Source organism: Pongo abelii, chromosome 11 (genome assembly GCF_028885655.2).
Source record: "Pongo abelii isolate AG06213 chromosome 11, NHGRI_mPonAbe1-v2.0_pri, whole genome shotgun sequence".
Taxonomy (NCBI): Eukaryota; Metazoa; Chordata; class Mammalia; order Primates; family Hominidae; genus Pongo; species Pongo abelii.
Genome location: NC_071996.2, coordinates 60838378 through 60862790, shown reverse-complemented (window position 1 = coordinate 60862790; position 24413 = coordinate 60838378). Strand labels below are relative to the sequence as shown.

The window sequence follows — 24413 nt, the reverse complement described above, 5'->3', positions numbered from 1 at the left end:
CTAATGCCATTCTCCAAGGAACCAGAGCTCCTTGGAAAAATATTTGATCTAGACTGTGACCAGCAAAGACCCAGAAGAGCCTGGAAAATTATGTTGTGACAGAAAGAACAGAAACATTCAAAGAAAGGTTTCAAAAGAACACAGAACTCCACAACCATATATGTATTTTTTATAGTCCCATTTTTGTCCCTGCAAAGACACTTGTTATATGGCTGGAATGTAACCATGAGTTTGAATTGCTTGCCAGAGATTCACTGGCAAAAACTAGAATAGGGCAGATTGTTGGAGCTAGAAATGAGTGGTAATTAAAGGTGAATGAAGGTGAATGCAGATTGAATAGTTCTGTGCATATGGGGGGAGGTAGAATATGTGGGAAGGAGTATGGGAAGGGTGAGGGGAAAATCCCTGAAGGAGAAATGGGCAATTTGGTGACTTCAGGGGCCCTAGGCATTGATTTTTTTTAAAAATCAAGAATTGTGTCAGAGAATAGTATGAGGTAGAGAAAACTAGCCTGGTTGTTGAATCTATGGAAAGATAATAGTTCCAAAGATTATGGAGTTTGGAGCATCTCTCTTTGCGTTGAGATGATGGGAAAAAAATTGTTCAAGCTGAACTTGTGGTACATCTGTTAATTTGAAATTTAAGTTGTGGGAGACTGCAGCTGAAAAAAATATGTAGGAGAAAAATTAATCTTCATTGCAACCACATTGTATATGGTTAATTTGCCTTCATGTACAGGGAAGCAGAAATGCTTACTGCAGTAGGTCTTAAACTAGACTAATTTTGAACATTTCTTGGTGAGCTTTTAAAATAAATACACAATCTCAGAAATTAATAGCAATCACTGGTATGGTAAAAAGGATGAAACCAGTTGTTTCAAAACATGGTTTCTCCATTTTCTAAATGTGCATCCTTGAACAAGTTGTTTAACCTCTTTGAGCCTCAGTTTTTTCACCTGAACAATGAGACTAATAGCAGCTATTTTATAGTGTTATAATGTATGCAACAGGTGCTCTCTTGGTAATTACCTTCTGCATCAACTCCCTGCACTGCGCCCCAACCGCTGATACATACTTTGTTCTCTAGGATGCTTCAGATTGTTGCTAAAACCAAGCAAAAGCCATACTCTAGAATCTTGGCTGAGAGTATAATATAACCAATTTAGTATAAAGGGGACAACACATTAGGAGTGAGAGGCCAGACCCCACTATTTACACTTTAGGGCTTGGATGAGGCAGTAGCACAGAAAACCGGGGAGACAGTGCAGAGGCTTCCTTCCCAGGATGCCCTTGTTTTGGCAGATAGGCATGACCTAGATGTTACCATAGACAGATGGTAACAGGGTATGCTCTCTTGCTTTTCAAGAGACCCTATCTTGCCAAAGGCCACCTCACATTCCAGGAAGAAGGCTGGGGCTCCCCAAGAAGTTGCCAGAAGCCTTGTTTGACCTACAGCGGTGTCAGGAGGCTAAGACCTATCATGACATGCCACAGAAGCTTAATTATAATTAATATCTTCTTTTATATATCTTTGTGTATACCTTTGATTATATCATTAGGATGAATTCCTAGAAATGGAAGTACTGGGATTTCTATATACATTTTAACAAATTGCCAGAAGTTTCTACCAATGTCTTTTTCCTTAATGGTTAATTGGAATGTTATTTTGCTATGCCCTTGGCATTGCTGTGGCATTGCTATTTTAAAGATACCTGTGAATTTGTTCAATTATACATAATAATATCAGTTAATACATGTATAGTGCTTACTATGTGCTATGCACTGTTTTAGTACTTTGTATGTGTAGTATAATTCTAGGAGGGCCCCAAGATTTCCTGCCCTCTAGCATATACGTTCTGTGTAATTCCCAGTAGCATGAACTTGTTGAGCTATCTCTGCCATGACTATGTTACATTATATGGCAAGAGATTTAGAGATGTAATTAAGCTTCCTGATAGTTGATCTCAAAATAGGGGAGATTATCCAAGTAAGCCTGATCTTGTCACAAGAGCCCTTTAAATTTAGATCTAGAGAAAATTAGAGATCCAAACCATGAGAAGGGATTGGCATAGGGTGATTATCCATGGCTGGCTTTGAAGATAGAGAGGGCCACATGAGGAATGCAAACAACTGTAGTCACTGACAACTGTCCCTGGCTGATGGTGAGCAAGGAAGTGGGGGGACCTTCAGTCCAATAGCTGCAAGTAACTGAATTTGACTGACAGTAAGAATGAGCTGGCAAATGGGTTTTCCCTAAAGGTTCTGGAAAATAACTCAGGCTGGTGATATGCTGATTTCAGCTTTATCAAACTCTGAGCAAAGTCATGCCATGCCAGACTTCCAACCTGCAGAACCATGAGCTAATGAATGGGTATTGTTGTTTAAAGACATAGGGCACAGAAGCCAGCTTGAAGGGGTTTCCACTGGCCAAATTTGGGATAATTTGAGCTTCAAAATAAATAAATATAGTAACAGATTGTAACCCATTTGTTTTGGTCCCTTCTTGCATTGCTATAAAGACCTACTTGAGAGTGGGTAATTTATAAAGAAGAGAGGTTTAATTGACTCACAGTTCCACATGCTGTACAGAAAACATGGCTGAGGCAGCCTCAGGTAACTTACAATCATGGCAGAAGGTGAAGGGAAGGCAGGAATGTCCTCATGGCTGGAGAAGGAGGAAGAAAGAATGAAGGGGGAGGTGCTACACAGTTTTAAACAAACAGATCTCATGAGAACTCACCCACTATCACAGAACAGCAAGGGAGAAGTCCACCTGATGATTCAATCACCTCCCACCAGACCCCTCCTCCAGCACTGGGGATTACAATTTGACATGAGATTTGGGTAGGGACACAGAACCAAACTGTATCACCATTGAATAAAACAAATCTATGCAGATGAACAAACAAAAACTTACATGTTTAACGAGAAATTAAACTTTATTAATTTCAAAGTACATCTCCACAAAATACAAGTAGGAAGAAAGGTACCTTTATAGTGGAGAAACCTGACAGGCACTACCTTAATTAAACGATCAAAGTCAATAGCATCAGTAATGGACAAAGGGAAATCAGGTAATGCAATGAGAAGAGCACAACATCACTTCTGTGTTATTCCTGCCAGATGCATATTCTGGGTCTAATCATGAAGAAGCATCAGACAAACCAAAACTAAAGGACATGCTACAAAATTACTGGCATGTAATCTTCAAAAGTGTCAAGATCCTGAAAGTCAAAGATGGATTAGCAATTCTGGGCTGAAGGGGACTAAGGACACGTGACAGCGATATGCAATGCTTGGTTCAGAACTGGAGACTTTTTCTATAAAGGACATTATTGGAACAGTTGGCAAAACATGAATGAGATCTGAGGATCAGTTGATAGTAGTGTTGTCGATGATAAATCTCTTGTTGCTGAGAGTTGTCTTGTGGTTATGTAGTACAATGTCTTTGTTTGTAGGAAAGACACCCTCAAGTATTCAGGAGGGATGGGAAATCAGCGCAACAGTTTCCTCCGAAATGGAACCTTCCTTCAGAAAAATAAACTTCCTTATACTCTACTTGCAACTTTTCTATAAGTCTGTGATTGTTTCTAAACATAAAAACATAACTTAAATTTAAAAAAGAAAAAAATTTTTCTTTCACTGAAAATTTATAAAATATGGAACACAAAGAAGACAATAAAAATAATTCTATTCACATTAATTACTACTACTCCATTTTGGTGTATAGCTTTGCAGTCATTTATTAAATATACATCTACACACACATATATATACACTTTTAAAATAAAATTATAATTATTCCTATCTCTTATCTTGCTTTAGAATTTTAATATTATATGTAAGCTATATGTCACTAAATAGTCATCTGTAATTTTTTTTTTGAGATGGAGTCTTTCTCTGTCACGCAGGCTAGAGTGCAGTGGCGTGATCTCAGCTCACCACAACCTCCATCTCCCAGGTTCAAGTGATTCTTCTGCCTCAGCCTCCCAAGTAGCTAGAATTATAGACATGTGTCACCATGCCCAGCTAATTTTTTTTTTTTTTTTTTTTTGTATTTTTAGTAGAGACAGGGTTTCACCATGTTGGCCAGGCTGATCTTGAACTCCTGACCTCAGGTGATCCATCTGCCTCAGCCTCACAGAATGCTGGGATTACAGGCATGAGCCACTGCACCCAGCCTGTCATCATTTTTTATGGCAACTTTTTTACATGTAAAACTGTGTTATCATTGAAATATTCAGATTTTTGTTGTTGTTGTTATTGTGTTTTTTTTTTTGAGACGGAGTCTTTCTCTGTCACCCATGCTGGAGGGCAGTGGTGTGATCTCGGCTCACTGCAACCTCCGTCTCCCGGATTCAAGCGATTCTCCTGCCTCAGCCTCCCGAGTAGCTGGGATTACAGGTGTCTGCCACCATGCCCAGCTAATTTTTTTTTTTTTGTATTTTTAGTAGAGACAGGGTGGGTTTTACCATGTTGGCCAGGCTGGTCTTGAACTCCCGACCTCGTGATCCACCCGCCTTGGCCTCCCAAAGGGCTGGGATTATAGGCGTGAGTCACTGTGCCTGGCCTCAGATTTGGTTTTAAAATTATCTTAACACTTCTATTCAAATTTGTCAGCTCTGTCACTTGGTCATGTCAAACTAGCCTTAGCTAGCAGTTACAAAATATATCTTGGAGCCAATAAGTTAATACATATGTCAGAGAAGAATGATGTTAGCTGTTTACACACCCTTTGCCTTATACACGTTTCCCATTGGACAAGACTAGAAGCATCATTTTCTAGGCATACGTTGGCACTAGTATTAATGAATATTTCAATACTCACTCTCCCTCTCAGCCCTTTTCCCAGCAACAAAAATCTAATAGTGAATTTCTGAATATACATCAATTTATTCTACTATTGGTAGATATCTGGTGTGTTAGTCCATTTTAGCTACTATAACAAAATACTGTAGACTAGGTAATTAATAAACTTTAGAAATTGATTGCTTACGGTTCTGGAGGCTGGGAAGTCCAAGCCTGAGGTGCCAGCAGCATTTGGCGATGAGAGCTTGATGAGGACTTGTTCTCTGCCTCAAAGGTGGGCCCTTGTTGCTCTGTCTTCACATGGTGGAAGGGGCAAATACACACTTTTCAATTTCTTTTGTAAGGACACTAATCCCATTCAGAAGAAAGAAGCCCTCATGACTTAATAACTTCCTAAGAGGCCCCAACTCTTAATACAGTCACGTTGGGGATTCAGTTTCAGCATATTGATTTAGCCAGGGGGTGGGGGCATGAAACACCAACATTCAGACCATAGCATCTGAGTAGTTTCTTTTTGTTTCTTTCAGGTAGTGCTGTGGTGTGATCATGGCTCACTGGAGCCTTGACCTTCTGGGCTCAAGCCATCCTCCCACTTCAACTTTCTGAGAAGGTGATAGGCACGCAACACCACACTCGGCTAGTTTTTCATTTTTTTTGTAGAGCCAGTATCTGTTTGTTGCCCAGGCTGTGGGTCATTTCTAACATGGGTTACTAGAGATAGTGCTGCTATGACCATTCTTATATATGTCTTCTGATGAATATATGTACAAATTTCTATTGAGTATATAAAAGGTATAATGGCTAGGTCATAGTAGATGAACTGCCAGTGATTTTTTTCTAAACAAGTTGTTCCAGTTTACACTCCCACCAGCCGTGTGTGAATGTTCTGGTTGCTCCACTTTCTTACCAACATTTGGTATTTTCTGTCTTTTTCATTTCAGCTACCCTAGTGTGTTTATAGAGGTATTGCACTGTGGTTTTAAATTGGATTTTGCTAATGGATAAAGTTGAGGGCATTTTAATATGTTTATTGGCCACTTGGGTATCCTTTTATTGTGGAGTGTCTGTTGAGGTCTTCTGCCCCATTTTTTATTGGGTCGTCTGCCTTTTTCTCATTAATTTGTATGTGCTTTAATATATACATATGTATTCTGGATTCAAGTGTCTTGAAAAGATATATGGCAAATGGATTTTCCTGCTCTTCAGGCTCCCTTTTCACTCCCTTAATGGTGTCTTTGGATGAATAGATGGTCTTAATTTTAGTATTTCCCAACTTATTACATTTTCCATTTAAGATGAACATTTTTTTTAAAAGAAATCTTTGCCAATTCCAAGGTCATGAATATGTTCTCCTTTGTTTTCTTCCAAAATGTTCATTTTTATCTTTCACATTTAGATCTGTAGTACATCTGGAATTGATTTATGTGACTGTTGGGAAGTAGGAGATCAAGAATCACTTTTTCCATGTGGATATCCAACGGAACCAGGACCATTTATTAAAGACTGTTCTTTCCATACTGCACAGCAGTATGACTCACTTCTTCATAAATCAGGTGATCGTGTATGTATGGAACTGTTTCTTGAGACTCTTTATACTGTTCATTGACCTATTTGCCCATCCTTGCTCCAATAACAGTCTTGATTATTAGAGCTTCATAATGGATCTTGGTATATGGTACTATAAATCCTGCAGCTTTGCTCTGTTCATCAAGATTCTCTTGGCTATCCTTGTCCTTTGCATTTCTATACATATTTTTAAACCAGCTTGCCAATTTTCACATGCACAAAAAAACTTTCTAGGATTTCAGCTGAGATTGTATAAATCAATTTGGAAGAGTTGACATTTTTACAATACTGAGTCTTTTCCACCATTTAAGTAATTTGCTGAGGGTGCCACAGTTTATAAGTGGTGAACCTGGAATTCAGTCTTTCACAGCCTGACTCCAAAGACCAACACTACCCTAGAGTTTAGGTATACCTTAGTTTTGAGGATATGCTATTTTTATTTCAACTATGTTTTAAATGAACCTATTTTATTGGTCTACTGTAATGCTTTCTTTTACAGTACTATTGTCTTAAAACCTTGCATTGTATGGGTATCTCATAATTTAATTTAACCAATCCCCTATGATCACTAATTTTAAAGTCATTTCCAGTTTTTCTCCAAATAGATAATTTGGCTGCAAGCATACTTGTAAATATATCTTTTTGTACATGTGTTCTTGGGATAAATCTCTAAAATTGTCACTGGGTTAAATGGTATAAAAATGTTAAGAATTTTGGTACAGAGCTGGCTGCAGTGGTACACACCTATAGTCAGCTACTCAAGAGGCTGAAGTAGGAGGATCGTTTGAGCCAAGGAGTTCAAGACCAGCCTGGGCAACATGGTGAGACCCCATCTCAAACTAAAAGAGAATTTTGGTACAGGTGTACCTTGGAAATATTGCAGGTTTGATTCCAGACCACTACAGTAAAGCTAATATTGCAATAAAGAAAGTGGCATGAATCTTTTGGTTTTCCAGTGCCTGTAAAAGTTATGTTTACAGTATACTATAGTCTATTAAGTGTGCAATAGCATTATGTCTAAAAAATGATGTACATATCTTAATTTCAAAATCCTTTAGCGCTAAGAAATGCCAATGCTCATCTGAGCCTCAGTGCGTCATAATCTTTTTGCTGGTGGAGGGTCTTGCCTCGATGTTGATGGCTGCTTACTCATTAAGATAGTAGCTGAGGAAGGTTAGGGTAGCTGAGACAATTTTTTAAAGGAAGACAACAGTGAAGTTTGACACATCAATTGACTCTTCCTTTCATGAAAGATTTCTGTGAAGCATGTGATGCTTTTGATAGCATTTTACCCACCATAGAACTTCTTTCAAAATTGGAGTCAGTCTTCTCAAACCCTGACATTGCTTTATCAACTAAGCTTATATAATATTCAAAATCCTTTATTATTTCAACAGTGTTCACAAGCATCTTCGCCAGGTATAGATTTCGTCTCCAGAAACCAGTTTCTTTGCTTATCCACAAGAAGCAACTCCTCATCTGTTCAAGTTATATCATGAGATTGCAGCAATTCAGTCACAACTTCAGGCTCTAATCCTAGTTCCCTTGCTATTTCCACCACATCTGCAGTTACTTCCTCCATGAAATTGTTGAACCCCTCAAAGTTACTTACAAGGGTTGGAATCAACCTCTTCTAAACTCTTGTTAATGCTGCTATTTATTTTGACCTCCCTCCAGAAATCATGAGTGTTCTTAGTGGCATCTGGAATAGTTAATACTTTCCAGAAGGTTTTTAATTTACTTTGCCCAGATGCATCAGAGGAATTACTATCTATGGCAGCTATAGCCTTATGAAATGTGTTTCTTAAATAATAAGACTTGGAAGTTGAAATTACTCCTGATCCATGGGCTGCAGAATAAATGTTACGTTAGCAGGCATGAAAGCAACGTTAATCTCCTGTACATCTCCTTCAGAGCTCGTGGGTGACTAGGTGCATTGTCAATGAGCAGTAAATTTTGAAAGGAATCTTTTCTTCTGAGCAGTAAGTCTCAACAGTGGGCTTAAAATATTCAGTTAATCATGGTGTAAATAGATGTGCTATCACCCAGGCTTTGTTGCTCCATTTATAGAGCACAGACAGTAGATTTATCATAATTCTTAAGAGCCCCAGGATTTTCAGAATGGTAAAGGAGTACTGGCTTCAACTTAAAGTCACCAGCTGCATTAGACCCTAACAAGAAAGTCAACTTGTCCTTTGAATCTCTGAAGCCAGGCATTGTTTTTTCATCTCTGGCTATGAAAGTCCTAGATGGCATTTTCTTTCAGCATAAGGCTGTTTCATCTACACTAAAGTGTAGCTACCTTCACCAATGATGTTAGCAAGAGCTTCTGGATAACTTGCTGCAGCTTCTGAATCAGCACTTGCTGTTCCATCTTGCATTTTTATGTTCTGAATACAGCGACCTTCCTTAAACCTTATGAGCCAACTTCTGCCAGCTTCAAACTTTCTTTTGTAGCTTCCTCACCTCTCAGCCTTCCTAGAATCAAAGAGAGTTAGGGCCTTGCTCTGAATTAGGGTTTTGCTTAAAGGTTGTTGTGGCAGGTTTGATCTTCTATCCAGACCACTCAAACTTACTCCATATGAGAGCAATAAGACTGTTTTGCTTTCTTATCACTTGCATGTTTACTGGAGTAGCCCTTTTCATTTCTTTCAAGAACTTTTCCTTTGCATTCACAGCTTGGCTAACTGGCACAAGAGGTCTAACTTTCATCCCATTTTGGCTTTTGACGTGTCTTCCTCACCAAGCTCAAACATTTTTAGCTTTTGGTTCTAAGTTAAAGATGTACTATTCTCCCTCAATTGAACACCTACAGGACATTGTAGGGTTATTAATTAGCCTAATTTCAATATTGTTGTGTCTCAGAAAATAGGGACACCCCAGGAGAGGGAAAGACAGAGGAAAGCAGCTGGAACGAATTAGTCAGAATACACACAACATTTATCAAGTTTGCTTTCTTATATGGATGCAGTTTGAGGTGCACTAGAACAATTACAATAGTAACATCAAAGATCACCAATCATAGATCACCATAATAAATATAATGAAGGGTTTTGCAGTAATAACCGAAATGAGACACAGAGACATGAAGCAAGCACTGCTATTGAAAAGATGGTGCTGACAGACTTGCTTGGCACAGGGTTGCCACAGACCTTCAATATCTGTGAAGTGCAATGAAATGAAGCACAAAACAAGGTATGCCTGTATGTCACCAGATAGCCCCCTAGATACCCACCAATGATGTGTATGAGAGTTAATTTACTGCCACCTTCCCAATTACATACATACATTTTATTTTTTGTTAATTTGATTGGGAATGTTGTGGTTATTTTAATTTGCATGTTTTTGACTGCCAGTAACAAGTGGTAGTTGTATGTTAGTGACTATTTCATGTTACTGACCATTATATTTTGAAACAAAGTATTCGATGGTACTTTTAAAGCCAAGTGGAAAATCCTATGCAGCCACATTCTGTTTGTCCTTGTGTTACATGATAATTTGCACCCCCCGCTCCACACCATCCACACATCCTACCCCTCCAGGCAGAAAGGAAAACTATCCCTTCCCTCTTTCTCTAAGGAAGAGCAGTTTATTTTTCCTCTACTTCCCCTAGTTTTCATAGACATTGAGGTTTTTTTTGAAAAAGGACTTTCAAATCATTGTTCAGAGAATATGGATCCTTGTGCAAAGAGATTATGAAATAAAGGATAGTGGAGAATCGTCCCTTCCTTGCCTCTGTGAATGACTAGGTTGAAGCAAAAATTGAAACAAGAGAAGACTGACATTATGAACACTCCCCATTCAGCCCCTCTCCTCACATCACCTCCCTCTTCTCCAGGTAGCTGCTCATCCTCAGTCACTGCCTCTCCCTGAAAACCCTACGCAGACCTGAGGGCCCACCTTTCATGCTTCAAAATTAGCCCCTCTAGTTCCTCTGCAGTAAAAACTCTACCCACTTCAGTGCAGCTAATGTCAACTATAAATTTGCCTTTATAGGGAGGAAGATTTTCATTTATGATTTAAATTTAGAATTGAAAAGAGGAGATAGGAAAAGAAGGAATTTTTTTTTCCTCTTTATGTTCCCTCTGCGTTTCTTTTTCCTCCCTCTTCCTTTCCCTCCCTCTAAACTTTATCTTAACTCCTTTCATCTTCCCCTTCATTTATTTACTTCCTAGCCTGGAGATCTTTTCAAATTTAACTGGCAATAATACAAAATGCATTAATATTTCTTACCTGGTATTTATTCAAAACATATTAGTGGCTACTGTATTAAATTCCAGGCACTGTAATTTAATAGAGTTTTATAGTCTTTGTTGTTAAAGAGTGGTAGGTTGCTATTTTTTATTAAAAATGTTAAAAATACCCTTTGTGTAACATTTTAGAGGAAAATTACTCCTTGCATAACTGATCCTTCATGGGAAACTATTCTGGAGTATTGTATACTCACAGATGCATTCTTTTATGTTACTTTTTGGTAGTGTACTTAAGTTTCTGAGGATTTTTTTCTTTCCCTTTCCAGAACCACTGACATATCTTTTAACCTGCTCTCTTTTAGCTATGTTAAAACTGCATGTGAAATTCTATTAGAGTTTTAAGACAGGAAATTTTGCTAGATGTAATTTTTTCATGCTACTATTGAAAAGCAATGACAGTAATATTTTCTAGTATTTTACCTATGTCTATATTGATAGCTGTTTTTCTAGAACAATTTTTATACTGCTTTATGTACAGAGAGATCAGAATCTCCTGGGTGCTTCATATTATCCCAGTCTATCTCAGTTGAGGATTTTGTTTGGCTGAAAGTTACAGAACCTGATTGCAGAAGCTTGGGGATTTATTTTTCTCATTACAACAAGTCCAGAGGGAAAGAGTCCAGGGCTGGCACAGCAGATTCTTGATAACAACATCCCAGGCTCCCCTTGGCTTTCTTCTCTGCAACAGTTAGTATGAATCTTTCATCTTAATACTCACTCCATGTCTAGCTTTACGTCCGCATTTCATGCAGGATGAAAGGAGAAAGGGCAAGGAATAAGGAGGTGTGCCTGTATGAGAAAACATATCTCTCCCTGAAATTCCCAGCAGACCTCTCTCTGGTCATGTCTCATTGGTTGGAAGTGTGTCACATGGTCATTTACAGTCTCAGAGGTGTCAAAGGAAAGCCGATATTTTGCCCTGAACAAAATTAGAATGTGTTAGAAAGGGAAAAAAGTAGAATGAATATTAGTACCTAGCTGTGTCTTCCAGTTTTAAACTTCAGAGGATAAAATTTCCTCAGCAGTGATAGTGAAAAGCACATCAAAATGCCATTTAATTGTTGAACTCTATAAACTTGCTTGTGACCTTCACTTTCATGGTTTTCTTTTAATTATCAAGCTTGTAATCAAGAGAAAGACAATGCATTTGTGACCATTAATCAGAAGAAAAGCTGTTTTGAAACATTTTTGTTAAAGAGGTCAGAAGAAATTTATCTTAGAAGGCAGAACAAATTTGTATAAAAATTATTTAATTATATACAAAATTAAAGTTAACTGGATATTTCAGGCTGGCCTTCACAGGGTTTGTATGACTTGGTAGGGTCAAGGGGCTCTGGGAAGTGGTCCAAACTTGGCAGGTTCAGAAATGTGAGTGACGAGTGATCAAACTCTGGGGTTCTCACCAGTAGAAACCACTTGGTAATCTTTATAGACTCTAATGTTGTTGCATTAATTTTACAATAGAAATGAGAATTGCAGTCAGCCCTCCATCTCTGCAGGTTTTGCATTTGTGAATTCAAACAACTTCATATAGAAAATATTTTAAAATAAATAACATAGAACAACAAAAATACAAATAAAAATATAGCATAACTATTTATTTAGCATTTACCTTGTATTAGGTATTATAAAAAAGTTAGAGATGATTTAAAGCATACAGGAGGATGTGCATAGGTTATTTGCAAACACTACACCATTTTCTATGAGACACTTTAGTATTCATACAGTTTGGTATCCATGGAGGTCCTGGAACAAGTCCCCTGCAGATACTGAGAGATGACTGTATTTAGCAATAGGACCTTTTGGGGCAATGTTGATTACTTTTAATTACATATATGTACATATATACACATATACACATATATACATATATACACATATATATGTATATATATACACTCATTGTAAAAATGCAGTGATTTTATTACAGTTAAAGCTAAAGTCCTCTTTGACACTAACCTCCAATTGCAGCATACTCTTCAGTTTGGTCTACGTGTGGGCCTTTAGGCTTTTTTTCTCGAGAGAGAGCACACGCACAAGAGAAGGGGGTAGTATTGTTTGAAGTCTGTTAATGTTTATATAATGGTATCATATGGTATGTATCATAGTGCAACTTGCTTTTTTCACTCAATAATATATGTTGGAGGTAAAACTACATTATTTGTGTCTACTATGCATAGAATCTCCTTCTTAACCCCAAGCTCTTGGAGAAGTAAGATAGCATAGATATCCTTAGATTACTAACAAAATGCAGGTTTCTCCATGCGGGGGTTGTGTGCTATGATTGACACCTGAGTAGCTGGTCTGGGGCACCGGTCAACTGCAGTTAATGTGAACTTTGAGCCGGTGCTGAAACTTTAAAGTGGGCATGTGTTTTCTTCCTCACTTCTTCACATATACCTCAATCTACTGACCATTTTGACTTGGAGGTTGTTCTTGATAACAGTTGTCATCTCATACAGGTGAGCCTAGATTTAAATGTAGGGGAAAAGCAGGTGAAAACTATGTGTTTGCTTCTAATACTACCATGCGTTAGGTGCAGGACTGTGATCTATAATGTAATCACTTAATGCTCTTTTAGCAAATATGTATTGAATATCTAACAGGGACCAGATACTATTTTAGGCAGTCTGGAGAAACAGAGATGATCTGCTAAAGGCCTTGTTTACATGGAGCATATATCCTAATTGTAGATGTGAACAACAGGAAAGTTAATAAATATATAGTATAATGCCACACAGTGAGATGTACCACAAAGGAAAATAATTAGAATGAGAGGGTGAAGAATAATTGGGGGTAGAGAGAACTACTTTAGATGACATTGCCAGAGATGGTCTCTCTGCAGAGGCCTGAATAAATCTATAGCCCTTAATCTAGTGTATGATAGATGTTTATTAAACATTGTAATAATCTCATAAATAAATTAGAGAAACAGTAGGAGCAAACACAAAATGTAATAGTAGTACAAGGGAAAGGAAAGATCATCTCTGTCTGGATTAGGAGAAGCTCCAGTAGGATGATTAAGATGAGACTGAAAAATAAGTAGGTATTGGTCAGAGAGGCAACGGTAGAGAAAGGCCTTCCAAGCATAGGTAGTAGTGTGTGTACTATTTCAAATGAGAGAGATATCAAAGAGCATATCAGTTTCCTATTGCTGAAAAAACATTACCACAACCTTAGTGACTTAAACAATCCAAGTTTATGATCTTACAATTCTGGAGGTCAGACATCCAAAATAACAACAAGCTGTGGGCAGGGCTGTATTCCTTTGGAGCCTCTAGGGGAGAATCTGTTTCCTTTCCTTTTCTAGCATCTAGAGGCTACCTGCATTCTTTGGGTCATGGTTTCATGCTTCTTCAACGCCAGAAGCGTGACATCTTCAAACCTTCCTACTTTCTGACCTCTGCTTCTGTCACCACATCTCTGATTCTGACCTTCCTGCCTCCTTCTAATAAGGCCCTTCTGATTACATTAGGCCCACCTGGATAAGCCAGGCTAATCTTTTATATAACATCAGCTGATTAACAATCTAAATTATCTTTGCCATCTTAATTCCCCTTTGCCACATAACATAACACAATCATAAGTTCTGAGGATTAGGACCTACATGGACATCTTTGGGGCACTGTTGTTCTGCGTTTCACAAGCATTGTCCTTTCAGGGATCTGCAAACGGTTTGGGAATGCTCAAGGGTAATGTACAAATAAGGTAATAGGTAATGAAGGGGTTAGAGAGTCAAGAGCTAGATTGTCCTGGAGAGCAATTAGAAACCATTTAGTAGGTCAGGGAGTTATATGATGTATTTGGGTGTTTGAGACATCACTCATCCAGGCAATTGTGTGATGGTAGCTGGGCTAGAAGAGCAGATAAAAGGATATTGATAAAATTCTACATATAGGATATGGAAGGAGTGAATTATATAATACCCTGCAGCTGTCAGAGAGGTTAGGCGTAAAAGGGACCAAGGGGAAGCAGGTGAACCTCTTACATCAAGTCCAGGTATGTAGGATGGGAAAGTAGACTCCCAAATTGTGTCAGAAAATTGACAAATCTTAAATTTAAGCATGTCCAAAATGGCAAGTCATGTAGGAGGATAAGTGGTAAGTCTTTCCAAAGCAGAGGATTACCTTCATTATTCTTTCTTTATGGATCCCACATTCAAGGGGAAAAATTAGAGGCAAAACAGTATTTCTTCATAACTAAGTACTTAATTTCCCTAAGGTGATTTGTCAAAAATCAAAACTCCCAGTCATAGTTTCTGGTCAGAATTTCTGAGACAGTCAGTGGAAGCTGTGTGAATTCGTCTATTCGCCCCCTCCCCCAAAATCTGGAAAATTCCCATTTTTATGTAGCATATACCTAATTTATACCTTTTCTCTTGGGGTTTTCTAATTATTGAAACAGTTTGGAGGATATAAAGGGAGTAAGGGCATGAGAGGCTCCACTGCAGTTACCTTCACTCTCTGTGGGGCTCTGAAGTCCCATGGAAACTGGGCCCTTTTAGGTTGTTTGCTGTGGTTAACTCTTTTCTTTCTCCCGGACTGTGTTCCCCAGACTGGAAAAGCCTATGGGATGTATAGATCTGTATTTGAATTATTTTATTAGCAAGGTTGATTGAGACTCTCTACTTTGAGCTGTTTTAAAAATAGAGAAAATCATATAGGTTGACTATATGTGGAACTGGTTCATAAGCAAATTTATATGAATTATAAAGAGGGCAGAGATTTGATAGATTTTATTTTTCTGATTATGAATTTTATTTTTCAGTAAAAAAGGCAGAATTCTTTGAGAAAAAATTTCTGTCTTTGATTCTTGTACTGGTTGAATGAATATATATATATGTATACATGCGATTTTCAGTCATTAAAGGCACGTATGCATGTATATATATATATGTATATATATATATATATGAACACACAAATAGAATGATATGGAAAGATGGCCAAGTTACATTATTAAATAACTTGTGGAATTGTATGTATGTCATTATTATACCGAGATAAAATTGGATATATATAAGTACTTACAAATGCATAGAAATTCTTTGAAATAATACAAAATAAAACCTTGAAAATGACTACCAGGGCTAAATGCAACTGTTCCTCCAGCTTTTCTGTTAGAGGCAAGTAGGACTGAAAATCTTAGTTCTTGCCACACAATTTTCTATACAGTTTATTATTTTAACCAGTACATTTGTAACTAAAGAATAGTTTAAACTAAACTATTTACTTATTTCCCACAGAGCATTAAAAAATGACCTGGTGAATATTCTAATGTTAACATTTTAAAGTTCTATACAGTGCAACAAGTGTATTTTAATATAGTCTGCCTTTTAGTAGAAGGTAAGAATCAATTCAGTATCAATATCATGAATTACACTTACATACGTTTATATCTTGAAGGATTCTTGATGTCATGAAATCCAGTTTCTTTTTTAATTGGTAAAATAGGCATATCATGGTAGTGTTTTTCCAGAATATAGTAAAATAGCTATTGCCTCTGCTTAGTACTTTTAAAACTGTGTTTTTCTTCTTCCTATAAAATAAGAAAAATTTAGAAATTATGCTCAATCATAAAGTAGTAATCAAAATTAAGTATAATCCTACTACCCAGAAATTGCCAGTGTTAAATATTTGCTATGCAGAATTAGACTAGTTTCTTTCTATTCAATTTTTTTTTTAATTTCTCATAATCAACTTTGGTAGTTTTTTTTTACAGTCTATGTCCTACAAACTTCTTATATAGTTTATTCCTAGATATTTTGTTTTTCGTTTGTTTTGAGTGAGATCTTTCCCATTATATTTGAATTGGTCATATTTATTTTGTGACTGAGCACTTTGTTTAACCATTTATATTAGTTCTAATAGTACATCTTTTGGTTCCGTTAGTTTTTTCAGGACAATAAATTTATCTTACACAAACTACAGTGCATAATGTTTTGTAATGATAGTGATATGTAACATTCTGCTTAAAATTTAAAAATGAATTCTGGATGTTAGAAAAATACTGCTTCAGCTGGACTTTGGCCATAATATTTGAATGAAAATGTTATGAGATCTTTCATATGAAAATGACCAAGATCACATACCTAGTCAGTAGCAAAAACTTTAGTTTCAATATCTTTCATTATAATACAAGAATCTCTAAAAATGAAGGCTTACTTTATAATCAATATCATGGCCAACTTTTATTATTTGATAAATTAATGTTTTACAATAATTTGATACCACATCCAAGATGTTTCTACATGTATATATTTTTTAAATTTAATTTAATTTAATTTTAAGTGCTGGGATATATGTGCAGGACATGGAGGTTTGTTACATAGGTAAATGTGTGCTGCACATATGGTTTGCTGCATATATCAACCCATCACCTAGGTGTTAAGCCCCACTTGCATTGGCTATCTATCCTGATACTCTCCCTCCACTAACCCCCTGACAGGCCAACCTCAGGCCAGTATCCCTGATGAATATTGATGTAAAAATCCTCAATAAAATACTGGCAAACTGAATCCAACAGCACATCAAAAAGTTTATCCACCATGATCAAGTTGGCTTCATCCCCAGGATGAAAGGCTGGTTCAACAAATTAATAAACGTAATTCACCACATAAACAGAACTAAAGACAAAACCAGATGATTATCTCAATAGACACAGAAAAGGCCTTCGATAAAATTCAACATCCCTTCGTGTTAAAAACTCTTAACAAACGATATATTGATGAAACGTACCTCAAAATAGTAAGAGCCATTTATGACAAACCCACAGCTAATATCATACTGAATGGGCAAAATCTGGAAGAATTCCCCTTGAAAACTGGCACAAGACAAGGGTGCCCTCTCCCACCATTCCTGTTCAACATCGTATTGGAAGTTCTGACCAGGGCAATCAGGCATGAGAAATATATGAAGAAATAAAGAATATTCAAATAGAAAGTAAAACTGTCTCTGTGTGCAGATGACATGATCCTATATCTAGAAAACCCCATTGTCTCATTCCAAAAGCTTCTTAAGTTGATAAGCAACTTCAGCAAAGTCTCAGGATACAAAATCATTTGCAAAATCACAAGCATTCCTGTACACCAACAATAGACAAGCAGAGAGCCAAATCATGAATAAACTCCCATTCACAATTGCTACAAAGAGAATAAAATACCAGGAATACAGCTAACCATGGAAGTGAAGGACCTCTTCAAGGAGAACTACAAACCACTGCTCAAGGAAATAAGAGAGGACACAAACAAATGGAAAAACATTCCATGCTCATGGATAGGAGGAATCAATATCATGAAAATGGCCATACTGCCCAAAGTAATTTATAGATTCAATGCTATTCCCATTAAACTACCACTGACATTCTTCACAGAATTAGAAAAAAAATTACTTTATATGGAACAAAAAAAGAGCCCGTATAGCCAAAACAATACTATTTCTACATATTGGTATTGTTTTTAACATCATTTCGCCTGGCAGAATCCCCATTATAGAAGACTCACCGTCATGGGGTGATTGACTAGTCTACATATTTATAATCGTTTAGAGTTTAAATGCTATCCATATGTAGTACAACCTTAACCCTAAATATAATTGACTTTTTCCTTCCTCAGTGTATTAAAAAAAGATTTTCTTAGAAAAGAGAAGAATAAGAATATTAACAGTGTTAAAAAAAACTGCCTCCTTATATAAATAATCTCTCTCTTATTTTTTCACATCTCTAAAGAAGTCCTGATTTTTCCCTGTAGAGACTGGTCATAAATAGATAAATATCATTTATTTATCTATTTTACAAAAGTTTAGATTCCCCATCAACTCTGTAATAATTAACTTTTCACTAAAATGTTTTTCAACCCTCTAGCTATTGTGACACTGTCATTCCATTATATATCAAAGTGTTCTTCCTGTGCTATAAGCAATTTCTTACAAAAGTATTATTTTAAGATATTTTCCATAATTGAGTAGATCTAAAAGGCTTAACATTTTGATAACATTCATAAGCAATTTCTAAAATGTCATATAATATGAATATGGAATAATTTATAAAACTAACTGTTCTTAAATTATTTAACATAAAAAATTCTGTTCAAGTAGCAGTTATGCAGCCAAAAGTATTTTAACAACAGGCTGAAGTGGCCACTTTGAATTTCTCACTAGTAAGCATAAAATTGAAATAGCCTGGATGATGTATACTTCTTTGGGAATCAGGAAATGTTGGTTTTAATACAGTTTCATAAATCCCTTATCTGAAATATGTGGAACCAGACAGTTTTTAGGTTTTTCAGATTTTTAGAAATGGGATAAAGAACATATGCCCATTATTTTTTGAAACCCTGGTGGGGCCCAGGCATCATCCCATAATTAAACAGATTAATATTTTTACGTAAATGTATGAACATTCACATTCATAGCGTAAACTTCAGTTTGGGTCAGGCTTGCCACCAAATGATTGCAGCTCAGGTTGGGTTTGGCCACTGTATTAATTATGAAATAAACCTTCATTTTCAGAGATTTTTGTATTATAATGTGAGATTTTGAAACTGAAAGTTCTGCTACTGACTAGGTGTATGATTTTGGTCATTTTTCTGAGCCTCAATCATCTCAAGTGCTAAAATGAGAACTGAACTAAGTAAATTACTTGTGAACTTTTCAGATCTAAATCTGAATGTCTAATCATTTCTCTCATATAAGAAACATTACAATGAAATCAGTTTTATAATACCTCAGCTTAATAACTCTTTAGTTCACAGGCCCTCAACGTTTTTGAAAGGCAAGTAGAAATTATACATGATTTATATATAATGATTAAAGTATGCGGGTCAGGAAGTATTTCCACTTGGTCTTCTAAATAGTTGGAACCAAATGAAGTTTCCAGTTCATGAAGACAGATTTGGCTACAACTTTGATTTCCAGAATATATTCTAATGTCAGATTTCTTATGGCCATACTTAAAATTTGAAGTACATAGAGATGGTGAGAAACATTTTATGGCTTGCATGATTTTCTTCTGAAAACCAGGAGGAACAAATTAGACAGGGTTAGACCAAGGCAACCAAAAGGGAATCTGCAAAACCCTATTTTGTTTCAGAACCTCAATGTTTGAGTCTCAATGCCAACAAAAATGAGGCCTAAATCTAAAGGGGCTGGCTCTCCAATGAAATAAAACTACACAACTAACCAATAAGAGGACAGGAGAGGCCTCCTATGAGATAAAGATGGCAAACTTGGACAGCTAAGCTATGGGTGGCAGAATTAAATGAAAACTAGGGAGGGGATGCAGTAGGCCAGAGCTAACAAACCAGCATAGATTTATTTCTGGAGGCGTGCTTTGTCTGGTACTTGTGTTATGAAAAGGAAAAAGGTATATTTGATTATCTTTGGGTGTGGAATGCTCTTCAGTTTTCCATATTTTCTGCCACTCCTTTGGTCTTGCTCCTTGTCATTTCTCTCCTTTAACTTACTGATGGCTGCTGAGTGCATTTACATTTGCCACTCCTGTCTGTAGGTTATACTCTTAAAGCAGATTAAAATAAATGGGAAGGCTATGGTAGGGAGGGGGAGGCTATAGTAAGGACTTAGGAATTCTTGGTAACTTGGCAGAGTTTCCAAAAGTCATGGACCTTAACTATCTTCTCCTCCTTTTAAGAAGGTTTAGGTTACTGAAAGGGCCACTGGACATGGGTAGTTCAACCTGGTAGATATGGAACACAAACTTTTGAAAAGTGAGTACTGTTATTTAAAGAGCCACCAGAAGAGCGTGGAGTAGAAGATGTTTAGCAGGCATCTATACCTGTGAAAGGGAGAAGAAGGAAGTGGGATTGGGCAGATGAAGACAACAACTTCAATGCAGGTCCAACAAAGTCTAGGCCCGCGTGGCAGGAAGCTCCAGAGCAAATATTACGTATCAGAGTGTCCTACATTGGGCCCAAATAGCTTTACATCCCTGCCTTGCTCAGTCATTGGGTATGGGCTGCCCCGGAAAGCATATGCCTTTGGACGAGGCTCTTCTCTGCAGCTGAGTCTTAACCTGAAGGGGGTGACAGCTGGAGGCTATCTGTAGACTGCATTCCCACAGCAAGGCAGCGAGTCCTTTGATCTGGCTGGTGCATCTCTGTATCTGCCAAAAGTGCCATATTACTTGTAATAGAAGTAGTGAATAATTTATTCTTCAATTTAGGTACTTTCTTTCCTCCCAGGAACACAAAATAAAACACATAACAACTTTCTAATAACAAATTTTTTATCAGTCACTGGAACAATCCAGCGGAGGAGGATTAAGAGGGAAAAAATAGAAAGGACAGGACCAAGAACAAGAAAGGCACAGAAAAACCACTAACAGAGGGAGGCTTCTAGGGGCAAGAAAAGCAAATTTTAATAAAATTAAAAGCATTATGACACCCAGTCCTGGGTCTTACTTTTAAAAATACTTCAAGTAACACAGCTTTAAAAACATTTATGAAATAATATTATGAAATTTTAGTTCTCTCTTGTTTCCTTAACAGATATGGAAAACATGAATCGAAGAGACCGACCATTCTTGACAATTCAGAGAAACGATAGCTCAGGTATTTTTCCTACTTCCAACTCTGTTTTATTATTTACAGTGGATTATGTACTTTTGAAATAATATACAATTGGAATGTTGATTTTTCAAAATTTTAATAATGGAAAGCTCACTTTCTGGTTACATTGAATGACTGACCAGTTCTTTACAATGGGTTTGTTTTAATCCTCAGCAGTGGTCAGGATACCCTTGCTTTCTTCTTCTTCTTCTTTTTTTTTTTTTTTATTATACTTTAAGTTCTGGGGAACATGTACAGAATGTGAAGGTTTGTTACATAGGTATACACATGCCATGGTGGTTCGATGCACCCATCAACCCGTCATCTACATTAGGTATTTCTCCTAATGCTATCCCTTCCCTAGCCCTCCACCCCCCAACAGGCCCCAGTGTGTGATGTTCCCCTCCCTGTGTCCATGTGTTCTCATTGTTCAACTCCCACTTATGAGTGAAAATATGCTGTGTTTGGTTTGCTGTTCTTGTGTTAGTTTGCTGAGAGTGATGGTTTCTAGCTTCATCCATGTCCCTGCAAAGGACATGAACTTATCTTTTTTTATGGCTGCATAGTATTCCATGGTGTATATGTGCCACATTTTCTTTATCCAGTCTATCATTGATGGGAATTTGGGTCGGTTCCAAGTCTTTGCTATGGTGAACAGTGCCACAATAAACATGTGTGCATGTGTCTTTATAGTAGAATGATTTATAATCCTCCGGGTATATACTCAGTAATGGGCTTGCTGGGTCAAATGGTATTTCTGGTTCTAGATCCTTGAGGAATCACCACACTCTCTTCCACAATGGTTGAACTAATTTACACTCCCACCAACAATGTAAAAGCCTTCCTATTTCTTCACATCTTCTCCAGCATCTGTTGTTTCCTGACTTTTTAATGATTGTTATTCTAACTGGCCTGAGATGGTATTTCATTGTGGTTTTGATTTGGATTTCTCTAATGACCAGAGATGATGAGCATTTTTTCATATGTTTGTGGGCTGCATAAATGTCTTCTTTTGAGAAGTGTCTGTTCATATCCTTCACCCACTTTTTGATGGGGTTGTTTTTTTCTTGTAAATTTGTTTAAGTTCTTTGTAGATTCTGGATATTAGCCGTTTGTCAGATGGATAAATTGCAAAATTTTTCTCCCATTCTGTAGGTTGCCTGTTCACTCTGATGATAGTTTCTTTTGCTGTGCAGAAGCTCTTTATTTTAATTAGATCCCATTTGTCAATTTTGGCTTTTGTTGCCATTGCTTTTGGTGCTTTAGTCATGAAGTCTTTGCCCATGCCTATGTCCTGAATGGTATTACCTAGGTTTTCTTCTAGGATTGTTATGGTTTTAGGTCTTATATTTAAGTCTTTAATCCATCTTGAATTAATTTTTGTATAAGGTGTGAGGAAGGGATCCAGTTTCAGTTTTCTGCATATGGCTAGCCAATTTTCCCAACACCATTTATTAAATAGGGAATCCTTTCCCCATTTGCTTGTTTTTGACAGGTTTGTCAAAGATCAGACGGTTTTAGATGTGTGGCATTATTTCTGAGGCTTCTGTTCTGTTCTATTTGTCTGTATATCTGTTTTGGTACCAGTACCATGCTGTTTTGGTTACTGTAGCCTTGTAGTATAGTTTGAAGTCAGGTAGCATGATGCCTCCAGCTTTGTTCTTCTTGCCCAGGATTGTCTTGGCTATGCAGGCTCTTTTTTGGTTCCATATAAAGTTTAAAGTAGTTTTTTCCAATTCTGTGAAGAAAGTCAATGGTAGCTTGATAGGGATAGCATTGAATCTATAAATTACTTTGGGCAGTATGGCCATTTTCATGATATTCATTCTTCCTATCCATGAGCATGGAATATTTTTCCATTTGTTTGTGTCCTCTCTTATTTCCTTGAGTAGTGGTTTGTAGTTCTCCTTGAAGAGGTCCTTCGCATCACTTGTAAGTTGTATTCCTAGGTATTTTATTCTCTTTGTAGCAGTTGTGAATGGGAGTTCACTCATGATTTGGCTCTCTATTATCAGTGTATAGGAATGCCTGTGATTTTTGCACATTGATTTTGTATCCTGAGACTTTGCTGAAGTTGCTTATCAGCTTGAAGACATTTTGGGCTGAGACGATGGGGTTTTCTAAATATACATTCATGTCATCTGCTAACAGAGGCAATTTAACTTTCTCTGTTCCTATTTGAATACCCTTTATTTCTTTCTCCTGCCTGATTGCCCTGGCCAGAACTTCCAACACTATGTTGAATAGGAGTGGTGAGAGAGGGCATCCTTATCTTGTGCCAGTTTTCAAAGGGAATGCTTCCAGTTTTTGCCTATTCAGTATGATATTGGTTGTGGGTTTATCATAAATAGCTCTAATTATTTTGAGATATGTTCCATCAATATCTAGTTTATGGATAGTTTTTAGCATGAAGGGTGTTGAATTTTGTCAAAGGCCTTTTCTGCATCTGTTGAGATAATCATATGGTTTTTGTCGTTGGTTCTGTTTATGTGATGGATTACGTTTATTGATTAGCGTATGTTGAACCAGACTTGCATCCCAGATATGAAGCCGACTTGATCGTGGTGGATAAGCTTTTTGATGTGCTGCTGGATTTGGTTTGCCAGTATTTTGTTGAGGATTTTCGCATCGATTTTCATCAGGGATATTGGCCTGAACTTTTCTTTTTTTGTTGTGTCTCTGCCAGGTTTTGGTATCAGGATGATGCTGGCCTTACAAAATGAGTTAGGGAGGATTCCCTCTTTTTCTATTGGCTGGAATAGTTTCAGAAGGAGTGGTACCAGCTCCTCTTTGTACCTCTGGTAGAATTCAGCTGTGAATCCATCTGGTCCTGGACTTTTTTTGGTTGGTAGGCTATTACTGCCTCAATTTCAGAACTTGTTATTGTTCTGTTCAGGTATTCGACTTCTTCCTGGTTTAGACTTGGGAGGGTGTATGTGTCCAGGAATTTATCCATTTCTTCTAGATTTTCTAGTTCATTTGCATAGAGGTATTTGTAGTATTCTGTGATGGTAGTTTGTATTTCTGTGGGATCAGTGGTGATATACCCTTCATCATTTTTTATTGTGTCTATTTGATTCTTCTCTCTTTTCTTCTTTATTAGTCTGGCTAGTGGTCTATTTTGTTAATTTTTTCAAAAAATCAGCTCCTGGATTCATGGATTTTTTGAAGGGTTTTTTGTGTCTCTATCTCCTTCAGTTCTTCTCTGATCTTCGTTATTTCTTG

At 37.0% G+C, this 24413-nt stretch overlaps 1 protein-coding gene across 8 annotated transcripts in view; it reads left to right on the top strand.

The window, feature by feature from the left end:
• The window catches only part of CCDC148 (coiled-coil domain containing 148), a 330389-nt gene that overhangs the window by 71234 nt on the left and 234742 nt on the right, over positions 1-24413 (top strand). For 6 of the 8 annotated variants that reach the window (XR_008522611.2, XM_054548893.2, XM_054548892.2 and 3 more), the window contains exon 2: positions 21129-21191. The exons of 1 other annotated variant lie outside the window; for it this stretch is intronic. Coding sequence is in view for 6 of the 7 variants with exons in the window: in XM_054548893.2 (XP_054404868.1) it covers positions 21129-21191 (63 nt within the window). In the remaining variant the exon portion in view is untranslated. Of the gene's footprint in view, positions 1-4911; positions 5419-21128; positions 21192-24413 lie in introns of those variants that run through there. One more of the 8 variants, XM_054548891.2, reaches the window with a different exon arrangement.